The following is a 13,338-nucleotide window of genomic DNA, read 5'->3' on the forward strand; positions in this document are numbered from 1 at the left end:
ATGAGCCACTGCGCCAAGCCTATCAGTTATTTATTATAGTGACAATATAGAGATAAATTAAATATCAAATACTAGGGGATTAACTGTCAAGAACTAGGAAGTGTTTGAAATTTGAACCTGCTTACAACCTAACAAGTAGCCTCCCAGTGTTTCATATGCTGGCAGAAGACACAAGACTTCTGGGTCAGAGACAAAGGACATTCGTATTCCTGTACACCAGGAGGGAGAAGCTTTATCTTCATACTGACTCTCCACGCTCCCCCTCCCAAGTCTAAGGGGCAATATGGAACAGTCCATATGGATGCTGCACAGAGCAGGGCTCTGAGTCCTAGATGAGGAACTTTAGAGACTCAGAGTTTAAGAAATGCCCATCACATAAACAGGATGCAAGTAATCCTTTGTGAGGATGACATTATCTTTATTACCCTGGACAGCAAATAAATATGCCCTCTGCTACTAAGGAAGAATCTATTCCTCTCTTTCAAGGCTGTTCACTGTAAAATCATCCTTGAAAAGATAGTATAGAACAAAAGTGCAAAACTGCAAAAGGCCATGGAGAATTGCCTCCAGACACTAAATAATGTATGGTCATCATCATAATGTGGACTATGTGGTTATAAAAAAAATCACTTTTCAGAAGGTTTAATAAAATGAGAAAAATATTTTGACATATTAAAAAACAGGTTCTCATTCCCCAAAACTATACACACACACACACCACAGAGAAAATGGACATGATTTTCTTTTAAATTAAACTGTTGTAGATATGTAAAGAAAAATGTTAATATATACACAGCATTTTTTCTGGATTTTGAAATTATGCAAAATTACTATTTTCTTTCTGCTCCTTTGAACTAAATTTTCTGTAATGTATGACTTTTATAATCAGAAAAAGGCTTTCTAGAAAATATACATAGATATGACACAAAAAGCACAGGTGACAAAAGAAAAAATAAGTTGGACTTCATCAAAATTAAAAACTTTTTGTGCTTCAAGAGACATCAAAACAGTGAAAAGAAAACCTACAGAATGGGAGGAAACATTTACAAGTCATATAACTGACTAAGGATTTGTATCCAGATTACATAATTTTGCAACCCAATAATTTAAGAAAAATAACTCAAGAAAGAAACAAAGGAATTGAATAAGCATTTCTCCAAAAAAGACAGGAAAATGGTTGATAAGCACATGAAAGCATGCTCAATATCATTAGTCATTAGAAAAACACAAATCAAAACCAGGATGAGATACCACTTCACACCCACCTGAATGGCTAAAATAAAAAACAATGACAAGTGTCAGTGATGATACGGAAAAATTGGAACCCTTACACATTATTGTCGGGGTTCTGAAATAGCGCAGCCACTTTGGAAAACAATTTGGCAGTGCCTTAAAATGATAACCACAAAGTTGCTATACGATTCACCAATTCTGTTCTCAGAGAAATGAAATTCTATCCAAGAGAAATACAAACATACGTCCACACAAAAACTTATCACCGAAGTTCATAGCAGCATTATTCATAATTGCCAAAAAATCTCCCTCAACTGATAAATGTATAAACAAAATGCAGGATTAGCCACAGAACAGATAAAACGAAATGAAGTACTGATACATGCTACAACTTAGACAAACCTTAAAAACATTAAGTGAAAAGAAGAGGTCACAAAAGGCCACATATTGTATGAATAAATCTAAAATGTCCAGAAAAACAAACATATATAGAGACACAATGTATATTAAGTGGTTACCTTGGGTGGGGTGAGGGAGAAATGGAGACTGATTGCTAATGGGTATAGTGTTTCTTTTTGGAGTAATGAAAATGTTCTGAAATTAGATAATGATGATGGTGGTACAACTCTGTGAATATACAAAAAATCACAGAATTGCATACTTCAGAAAGGTAAATTTTATGCTAGGTAAATTATACTTCAATAAAGCTATTGAAATACACACACACTAAATCACCCATTATTAAAATGGGGAAAATATAAATAGATAATTCAAAAAGTAACAAAATGGTCAGTAAACATATTTTTGGAAAAACTTCAGCCTCGCTAGTAAAAAAAAAAAATACACTAAAAGAATGAAGTGCTATTCTCCCCTTTAAATTAGCAAAAAATAACCTTAAATAATAAAGCAATGGTATAGTAAGAAACATAGTCTATATTCTATTAATGAAAGTGTTCAATGACAACGTTTTTGGAAAGTCATTTGGTAATATATACCAACTATAAAACTATTCATCTTCTTTGACACAGTAATTCCATCTAGGGTTCTATTCTAGGGAAGAAATCACATGCAGATAATAATGAGATGTTCATCAGGACATTATTATAATAGCCCTAAAATGGGGAAGTGGTAAATATAATGACATTTCCATAGGATTTAAAAAAAAGCCCCACATAACCTTCTAAAAGTATGTTTTGAACACACTGAAATATGGTACGTTTAAAGAAGCAAACTACAAAATTGAACTGGGTGATCCTAAATTTCTAAGCAAACAATGTTTAGTGCACGCAAAGAAAAAAAACACCAGAAGAAAATGTACCCAAATATTAAAAGTGGCTAATTTCTACATGTAGTCCATATTACTTTTATAACCAGAAAATTATTATTTGCTAAAGGAAGATAAAAGAAGAGATAACCCTTGGAGCTGACAGTATACTGACAGTGAATGATCAAGAGAAGGCAAACCTCATGGATCTGCTGATGTCCGTCTATCACAGACAGAACTTGAAAATGAGATCACTATTTGCCCATGGTGACAACAGAATTGTATAATTATAAGTTGTTGAGTTCAACACTAATTCTGGCAGGGTTCTAAAATGAGTTATTTAACGGACCTTTGTATGAACCTAAAAAGTGGAAACCATCAATCAGCAAGAACATCATGGATTCACCGTCATTATTTCAGAAGACTTCCTTTCTTTCTTTGATGAGCTCTTTGGCGACGTGATGAAGGACAAACTTATCAACTGCTAGATGACATCAAACTGAGAGAACTACTGAATCTGCTATTAGGATCAAGATCCTGAGAGATGGGGGCAAGTGGCTTAAGAAGTCACTTCTGCTCTTTGATAAGATAATGAATGAGGTAATAGAAAGCAAGCTGATTAAACAGTGGATGGTACCAAACTGACAGGAACAGCGGATGTGTATCAGCATCCAAAAAAGAGTAAGAGATAAGCAAAAGTCTAAATTCAATGAGATAATATTCGACGTAGGTAAGTATAAGATATTATCATCAAGTCTAACTACTAATGGGTAACTTGATGGATATCACCAAGTTTAACTACTAATGGGCTAACTACTAATGGATTTCTTTTGGGGGTGATAAAAGTGTTCTAAAACCAGACGGTGGTGATGGCTGCACAATATGTAAATATACTAAAAACACTGAATTGTGCATTTTAATAAAAATGGTGAATTTTACATTATTTGAATTTTATCTCATTAAATATATATAATTGCAAAATATGTTTCATATATATCTCACATATTATGTCAGATACACTGACATCCACAAATATTTCATACTAATACTATAAGATCCACAACACTGTCAAGTAGTATTGTATACAACTGTACAATGCACAAGAGGCCTGGATTAATAAAGCAAATTCTTAAAAATAAAGTAATGAGGCTGGGCACAGTGGCTCACACCTGCAATCCCAGCACTTTGGGAGGCCAAGGCAAGGGGATCACCTGAGGTCAGGAGTTCAAGACCAGTCTGGCCAACATAGTGAAACCCCTGTCTCTGCTAAAAATCTAAAAATTACCTAGGTGTAGTGGCACGTGCCTATAGCCCCAGGTACTCGGGAGGCTGAGGCAGGAGAATCACCTGAACCCAGGAGATGGAGTGAAGTTTCAGTGAGCCAAGATCACACCACTGCACTCCAGCCTGGGCCACAGAGCAAGACTCGGCCTCAAAAACAAACAAACAAACAAAAAGTAATGAATTAATTATGCATTCCTCACTAATTCAATTGTGAATTTATTTACTGCATGCTTAGTTGGTCCCAAGCACTGTGTTAGGTGCCATAGATACAAAGGGTGAACAAAATATAATCCCTACCATTACAGGACTTCCACCAAGCAGGGGAGCTTGACATTAAATGAACATAACTCAAATAAATTTAACAATTGTAATGAGGAACCTAAGGGGAGAACACAAGGTGTTATGATAAAATACAACAGGCAGATCTGATTTAGATGGGAGAGTTGGACAATAGCCTGAGAAATCACAATTTGAAACTAGAAAGATGAGGTATTTAGCCAGGTGAAGAGTGAGAACTAACGTCCCCCCAGATGGAACAGCAGTGCAAAAGTCCCGAGGCAGAAAAGAACTGGTCCCATCGGAGAACTCTGTGAAGACAAGTTGTGATCAGAGGGTTGTGGATAAGAAGATGATTGTCACAAAACAAGGCTGGAGAAGTAGGAAGGGCTCAGTCTACAAAGGGTCTTACGAGCCGTTCTGAGGATTCTCACTTTATATCCTGGGTACAAAGGGAAGCCACCTAGGAAATTTAGCAGGGAAGTAGCATGATCAATTTGAGACATAAAAGCATCATCCAGGCCCCTCTGTGAGAAAGGGATTAGAAAAGAGCAAAAAAATAACAAATCAGGAGACCAGTCAGGGTCAGACTAGGGGGTAGGTGTAGAAAGGAAGAGAAGACATTTGCAAGGTCTGTTTTGGAGGTTATCACGTATTCTATTTCATAACTCAAATTTACACATATGGGAAAAATGCCTTCCAGAAAGACCAAAGCATATAAAGTAGAAATCACTTACCAGGATTCTGGACACATTTGCCTCAATCTAGTACCAAACTAAATCCTACAAACACTTCAAGCTACTTCCAGGAGCCCTGAAGTCTTTTCATTTAATTAAGCAGCACTTGAACCGAAATTATGCCTAAGCTTCCAGCAAGTTTTCAGAGTGGTAAAGAAACCCAGACAGTGAAGTAGAAACCTAGAAGTTCACTGGGATGAGTACAGGTAATACTTGGTGTCCCCCCTTTAACCCAACTGCAAACCAGCCTGTCCTTGGAACTTTTTTTTCCCCTCTAGAGGAACCATTCTGGAAGGGAAGCACTCTGCTTAGCATATGCTCTGTTAAAGGCTTCAGTTAAACATACATGCACCCCTAGAAAGAAATATGTGCAAAGCATTCCAGATTATGCACGTGCATCTGTCTCCTTAAACTGCACTCCAGAGACTAAAGCAGAACACAGAGGCTGTCATGGATATTACACAGTCTACAGCGAGTGAATGACTTCCATTGTAATAGAAAAGCAACTGTACATTATACATGCATACAATTCTTTTCCTCTTAAAACTCTACTACCCACACAGTAAATATTGCTTTAAACCCACAGTGGGCCAGATAAACAAACTTTGTATACACTCCTTGCAAACCCAAGACATGAAACCATGAAATCGAAGGAAATTTACCTATAGTTTCACCAAGTATAATGGAAGCAAATAATAAAGATGAATATGACCAGTAACAATTATATATTTAACTCTGCAAGCTCTGTAAGTAATGTTGTTCTCTTTTTCATTTAGACTGCGAAAATTAATTTTGCCCTTAAAAATGTAAAACAAAAGGAGGATGTTATTTAACCTCAAGGAATCATTTATCTTTGACCGTTGTTATTGTTTTCAGCTTCTTTAGGGTTGTAATTATTTATTACAATATATATTTATACAAGTACATGACCACTGTTGAAAATGCTCCTAGTCCTCCTTAAGTCCTTCCATGTTAAGACGGCTCTTCTAAGAAGGCTTCCCTTGACCTTGAGGGCAGAGCTGATCCTCTCTTCAGTCTCCCTCTCTACCCACTGCACCTTGCACATGTCTCTATCATACACTGACATATTTACAACTGCCTCCCCTTAGAGATTGTGAGTTCCTGGATGCTTCCAGAACTTAACACAGAGCCTGGCACATGAAAGGTTCTAAATGCTTGCAGAATAAAATAAATGAATAAATGAATCCGATCCATCCAACCTCTGTAATTTCTTATTTTTTTCACCAGCATTATCCCAAATGTTAATGACTCACCCAATTCAGTAACACTTCAGACAATTTTCCATTTTCCCCCAATTTCTTTCCATTTCCAGATAAATAAGGATTTCTGACTTCAAGTACTGCACTGCTTAGAGGGTATCCAGAAACACCAATTTTAAGAGTAAGAACACTGCTTGCAACTCAGGTTCACACGTGACTTTGTACCAGGTGGCTTTGTATATAGAACAGAAAAGGCCTTGACTCCCCCAAATTCATATTCTCTAACAAAGTGGCATCCACTGCCATGTCACCTTATCATTCTTGCTATCAATATCCACAACAGCTATCACTTTTACAAACGGCCCCCTTCATCATGGAAGGAGGAAGAATGCCCTTGGCAAGGGCAGAGTCCACGAGTTAAATTCATCCTTCTGGAATAAATTATTTAGTACCACTTAAACTCTGAAAGCTTTGAGCCACCTATTCTGTGGTTTGTAGCATTGTCTTCTAAGTTTACAATTTCCTGATTGTGAAGCGACAACTTAATTCCCTACTGCAAAATCAATACAATTTAAATTTACTGTCGGAACTGACATTCTCCAGCAAACTAAAAGATTTCTTCTTCCAATGACATGAGATCATTTTAATCTGCTTTTACAAAAAGGTACTCAGGAACTATTCCAAAATTTAGGAATCAATTCTTGCTGGCCATAAAGCAATTGCCCCCACCCCTCTTAAATGTGTGGGATCCCTGGAACCACCTGAGCTATGGCCACTCTGACCTAGCTTTGACCTGTCAGGGGCCTACATTTTGAATGGAAGTTCATCCTGCAAAAACGCAAGGAGCTGTGGTGGTAGTAACAACAGACAGCCAATAGGGTTTTTTAACATATTCTTTCACTCGTTTAAGGTTTTTATCAGGCAGTAACGTCGATCATCATTTTCATTCTAAATTAGATTATCAGTACAACTGAGGAGGAAGATTTGGTACAGCGATCAACGTTTCCAATGTTAATTTACTGGAGTGATCAGGGACCATTTGCTTTTGTTGATTAGCAAAAGCTGGTGTTGTTAAAACACAACAGTGCGTGACGAATCCGTAAGCTGCATCCTTTTCTCTAACGAACAAAACGGACTGGAAAAGGCAAGAACACACCATCATTCAACCTACAATGAATATTGATTATCCGTTCTGTGTAAGGCCCCTTGCAGCTGCTACGCTGAGGATGAGGATGGGGACTGGGAAGGCCGAGCCGGGTGGGCCTGACACCCTAGATTTAACAAGCTTCCAAGCGCAGGAGTCCATCTGCATTCAGCTCGTTTTCCTTGCACCTGTCACCGAAAGGCTTATTTCCCTTTCAACTACTCTGAGCCGCCAACAGCTAAAAGAGAAAGCCTCGTGCCAGGAGAAAGAAGGGTTGATCTACACCCAGTTACTAGCAGACAACTGAGGTTCCCTCCCGTTCACCCTTGTGTCCACTGCGCTCCCCCAAAACCAAGAGGTCAGACCCAGCAGCAGCTAAGGCTAGGCCTGGGAGGCAGCAAGAGAACGACCGGGCTCGCAGGCACCCCGGGATGCTCAGGCACTGCCTGCTCCTCCCTCGCCCGCGGTCCAGGCTCCGCCGGTGCCCCTCAAAGCAGTCGGCCTCCCGCGCGCTCAGCATCCCTCCTCCTCCTCCCCCATCTCCTCCCGTCCCTCCTCCGCCCGCGCTGGTTCCACCAACCTTGGGCGTGCGGATGTGCTCCATGGCTGGCCCACGTCTGCAGGGTCCCGGGCGGGCGCGGCCTCACGCACCTGCGCGCGTCTGCGGCGCGATGGGAGGGGCGCGGGGAGGGGGCTTCGCGCCCGGGAGTGGGCGGGACGCGGTCTTGGCTCCGCCCCCAGGTGTTCCGCGCGCGGCGTGCGGACCCGGGGCTCCCGCGCGGCCCTAGAGAGCCCACCTCCGCGCCTGCGCCCACCTGCGCCGCCGCCGCGACGCGCCTCTGCCTGGGGTTGCCGGGGCGAGGGCTGCTCGCTCTCTCTTAACAGGGGCAGCCGGCGGAGCACTGTACGGCCACTGTTCTCCAAGACACAAAGAGGGCCTTGTTTTGGGTGTGGCCTCCTGGAAGAGAGATGGGGAGTACAGGCTGCTCCACACCGTCCCTGGGCTTCCTTCTAGGGCGTCCCAGGATAGGTAGGATTTCAGGGTAGGGCAGAACAGAAGGCTGCCACAGACATTCTAGACCCAGGACGATCTTGTAGGCTGGATATGTGTGTTTCATCCCAGGCGCGGCCGGCATAGCACTGGGGGTGCGGGTGGAAATAATAGCAGCAGTGTTAGCGCCTTGGTAAGCGCGCTCCTAAGTCAGGCATCTCACATCCACCTGCGACTTCACCGTTGCAGGCGACACTTTTCCCTTGGCACAGTGTTGGGTGCTCATTTGCCCTCTTTATTTAGCTCCAACTGAACTGAGAGATAGAGATACAAAGCATCCATTATGCGGTACCATTTCCCTATTGATGGTATTAACAGTAGTTGGTGCCATTGTTAGTGTTAGGCCTCTTGGGAAAAGCCAAAGAGAGGAAGAACGCCCTCCATTTTTTTTTCTTGCAGCCCTAAGAGTACAATGCTCCACCATAAGTGAAATTTTATAGAACTCTACATAGTTCTGTTCAATGTTTTCCTCGCTGTTACTCATCTTTCAGGCTGGATTGTGATTTTTTTTTTTTTTTTTTTTTTTTGGTCCATAGAGACTCTGCTTACCTTTTTTTTTTTTTTTTAATCTAATACCTGGACACATTGCAGCCTTCCAGCAAATAATTAATACGGTGTTGAATTTATTTTTAAAATTCCAGATCCCTCTTTCACACGTCTTCTACCATTTCATCCTCCTACTGCTTTGGGAGGCAATTAGAACAAGTTTACCATTAGTTTACATTATTACAAGAACTACTCTGGAAAGCCACAGCTGATTCTTTTGGGAGTGAAAAGAACACTTTCGTTGTTGTTGTCACATAAAGCCACTGAACTTTAACGCTGAATTTAGCCTAGCCTATACTATGTTGAAGTGGAAAGGGAATTTGAGAGTCAAAATAATGCACTGTCTCTACCTTTGTGTTTGTGATTTTTTTAAAGAGGGAGTTGGTAATGCCTTTAAAGATCTCTAGGGACACCTAACCATAAGCAAGACCTAAACTACTTGATTGCGAGTTACCAAACGTCTTCTAGAGAATTCTTCTTATGCAACTTTTATCACATAGATAATTCAGTTGCAAATACTTTTGCTAACAGAATTTTAAAATACAAACTTGATTTTTTGACTGGGCACTTTCCCAAAATCCTGTGATATTCAATGGCCTGAGGAGGTTTGAATTCTTATCAAAAACACTTGCAAGACTTTTTCCAGAATACTTACATTTCTCTTGAGGCAACGCAAACTTCTGATTTGGCAGTGAGACCAAACCTTGTTTCCTTAGGGATGGTATTGCTAATTATTGCAAACTCAATACGATCCTATTCAGCGTAATTAAACCCAAATGGACCATATTATAAGTGGAGGAGGGAACACATCTCTGAATAAACTCAGCCTCATCTGGAGTCACTCAGTATGATAGGGTCAGAGCTGTATTTGGGGTTCTGCCTGGCAAAAAGTAAAAGCGGCCTCTCTTCAGGATTTTTATGAACTCAATGATGCAATGTATCAATGTCTCTGTTGGCCTTGCCCTATAACAAAGATGTGGAGGAAAAGCACTCAGTGGATTGCAGTCAGCTCTGCCCTTTTTCTAGCAGCCAAAAGGGAAATTCTAGGGCAGCATGAAAAGAGTGTTTACTCTGTGAACAGTCAAGGCTTTAAAATAGCCTCCTCCCAAAACTGTGAAACTGCTGGAATAAAACATAGGGGAAACTCTTCAAGACATTGGTCTTGGCGAGGATTTTTGGGATAAGAACTCAAAAGCATAGGCAGCAAACGCAGAAAGAGACAAATGGGATTACATTAAATTTAAAAGCTTCTATACAATAAAGGAAACGACAGAGTAAAGAGACAGCCTACAGAAGGGGAGAAAATATTTGCAAACTACGCATTTGCCAAGGGGTTAATATCCAGAATATAAGAGGAATTCAAACAACTCAACAGCAGAAAAACCAAATAGTCTGATTTTAAAATGGGCAAAAAAACTGAACAGAGATTTCTCAATATGAGACCTACAAATGACTAACAGGTCTATGAAAAAATACTCAGTATCACTAATGATTAGGAAAATGCAAATCAAAACCACAGTGAGCTATCACCTCACCCCAATTAGAATGACTATGATCAAAAAGACTAACAATAACTAATGCTGGCAAGGATGCAAAGAAATGGGAACCCTTATGCACTGTTGGCAGGACTGTAAATTAGTACAGCCATTATAGAAAACAGTATAGAGCTTCCTCAAAAAATGAAAAATAGAACTACCGTATGATCCAGCAATCTCACCAGGGGGTATTTATCCAAAGGAAATGAAATCACTATGTTGAAGAAATATCTGCACTCCCATGTTTATTGCAGCACTATTCACAATGGCCAAATATGAAATCAACCTAAGTATCCATCAATGGATGAATAGATAAAGAAAATGTTGTAGAGATACATAGTGTAATACTATCCAGCCACAAAGAATGAAACCCTGTCATTTGTGACAATATGGATGAACCTTGAGGACATTATAAGTGAAATAAGCAAGGCACAGAAAGACCCATACCGTGTGATCCCACTCATTTGTGGAATCTTAAAAAGCTGATCTCATGGACGTCCAGAGTAAAATACTGGCTACCAGAGGCTAGGGAAAATCGGGGAGAGGTGGGTATGTGAAGAGATGGGTCAGTGAGTACAACATTACAGTTAGATGGAAAGAATAAGTTCTGGTGTTTCATTCCATAGTATGGTGACTATAGTTAACAATATTGTATTGTATATCTGAAAATGACTAGAAAAGAGGACTTTGAATGTCCTCACCACAAAGAAATGATCAATGTTTGAGGTGATGGATATGCTAATTACCCTGATTTGCTCATTACACAGTGTATATGTGTATCAAAATATCACACTGTATCCCATAAATATGTGCAATTATATGTTGATTACATATAAGAATAAAACCTTTTATAATAAAATATTTTAACATTTAAAAATAATTAAAATAGCAAAATAGTCTCCTGTATTTTGTTCTGCCTTCAGGAAGGCATACAGCTCAAGTTCAAGACTGTGTCTTCAGAACACTTATTTCATTTACTTTTTTTTTTTTTTTTTCTTTTGAGATGAATCTCACTGTTGCCCAGGCTAGAGTGCAGGGGCACAATGTCGTCTTACTGCAAACTCTGCCTCTCAGGTTCAAGCAATTCTGTGCCTCAGCTTCCCGAGTAGCTGGATTACAGGCATCTGCCACCATGCCTAGCTAATCTTTGTATTTTTTAGTAGAGACAGGTTTATACCATGTTGGCCAGGCTGGTCTCAAACTGCTGACCTCAAGCGATCCACCCACCTCGGCCTCCCAAAGTGCTGGGATTGCAGGCGTGAGTCACCGCACGCACCCAGGACACTTATTTTCTTATTTCCTTCCCACTTCTATCCTTTCAACCATCACTTGGATGCAGATAATTCCTGTATCAGTATTTCCAGCCCTGGATTCTCTTCCTACATGCCATATTATATTTCTATCTACCTGCTGAGTACCTCTACTTGGATGTCCCATCAATAACCCTAATGTCACAAACCAGATAAAGTGAAAAACATGGGTTCTGAAGGCAGAAAGACCTATATTCAAATCACAACTCTGGCACGTATTAGCTGTGTGACCTGAACCAAGTTATTTAACCACTCTCAGTTTTAAGCTTCTTGCCTATACGATGGAAAAATGATAATGCTATGTTTGTGTCTCCCCAAAATGCATATGTTGAAATCCTAACAACCAAGTGGATGGTATCAGGAGATGGGACCTTTGGGAAGTGGAACCTTCAGGAGGGATGGGGACAATAAAAATGCTGTGGTCTGAGTGTTTGTGTTTCCCCAAAATGCAAATGTTAAAATGTTAAGTGCCAAGATGATGATATTAAGAGATGAGACCTTTGCAGGGTGGGGTCTTTGGGATTCACTAAACTGCCCTCATGAATGAGATGAGTGCCCTTCTAAAAAGAGGCCTGAGAAAAACTTCTTACATCTTCCACCATGTGAAGCTACAGTGAAAAGACAGCCGTCTATGAATCCAGAAGCAGGCTCTCATCAGACACTGAATTGGCCAGCACCTTGATTTTGGACTTCCCAGCCTCCAGAACCATGATAAATAAATTCCTATTCTTTATAAGCCATTCTGCTTATGGCATTTTGTTACAGCAGCCTGAATGGACTAAGACAGATAATATCTGTAGTGATAATATCTGTAAAAAAAAAATCTGTTCCTCAGGTTGAGTAGTTGGCATATATATGGGTATTCATCATAGTATTTCCTATATTTTTATACATGCCTTAGGTAGGTCAAAATGAAAATAGAATTAATAGCAAAAATGAGGGATCATTATACTTCCTTGTTAAGGGTGGACGTGTCAATTTACTGAAATTGAGCATAAGACATTTTACATGACAAATATTTATTGAGTGTTCATCTAATGCCAAGCACTGCGGACAAAAGTATGATCAAAACAATCACAGTCCCTGCCCTCAAGGTGTTTCAGCCTTATTATTATCTCTTGCCTACTACCAACTCCTCCTCTCGATTTCATTATTTCTTTCATTGATCTCAATTACTCAAGCTCAAAGCCTTGGAGTTGTTTTTGGCTCATCTCTCCTACTGGCCTCCGTATCAGGGCAGATGCATTTTCCTCTTCTACAGCATTTCTCCATCCCATCCTTCTCTTCCTTTTTCACTGTCATGACTCTAGTTCAGATCCTCTAGTTCAGCTCTAGTTCAGACTCTAGGTCAGATCCTCTAGTTCAGCTCTAGTTCAGACTCTAGGTCATAACATATTGCTTCTTCCTGGCTGGAATATTAGCCTCTGCTGCCAGATTAATCCTCATGAAAACCACCCTAACCATATCACTCTCCAGCTTAAAAACCTTCAAGTGGTTTATAATTGCCTTGTGAATTATTTCCTTACTCTGTCATTTAAGGCTCAGACTGCTGTCTTTTACAAACTCAGCCAAGTAAGTCACTGGCATTTAGTAGGTGCTCAATACTGTTTTTTTTTGGTTTTTTGTTTTTTTGAGATGGAGTCTCGCTCTGTCGCCCAGGCTGGAGTGCAGTGGCGCGATCTCAGCTCACTGCAAGCTCCGCCTCCTGGGTTCACACCATTCTCCTGCCTCAGCGTTC

General features: G+C 40.2%; 1 protein-coding gene across 1 annotated transcript in view; it reads right to left on the reverse strand.

Annotated features, from left to right (window-relative positions):
* Positions 1–7,855, reverse strand: part of MTMR7 (myotubularin related protein 7) — a 115,466-nt gene extending 107,611 nt beyond the window's left edge. The window contains exon 1 of the mRNA XM_016959125.4: positions 7,739–7,855. Coding sequence (XP_016814614.2) covers positions 7,739–7,762 — 24 coding nt within the window. The 5' untranslated portion in view covers positions 7,763–7,855. The remainder of the gene's footprint in view (positions 1–7,738) is intronic.
* Between the last annotated feature and the right edge of the window lie 5,483 nt (positions 7,856–13,338).

The sequence above is a fragment of the Pan troglodytes genome, chromosome 7, assembly GCF_028858775.2.
Source record: "Pan troglodytes isolate AG18354 chromosome 7, NHGRI_mPanTro3-v2.0_pri, whole genome shotgun sequence".
NCBI lineage: Eukaryota > Metazoa > Chordata > Mammalia > Primates > Hominidae > Pan > Pan troglodytes.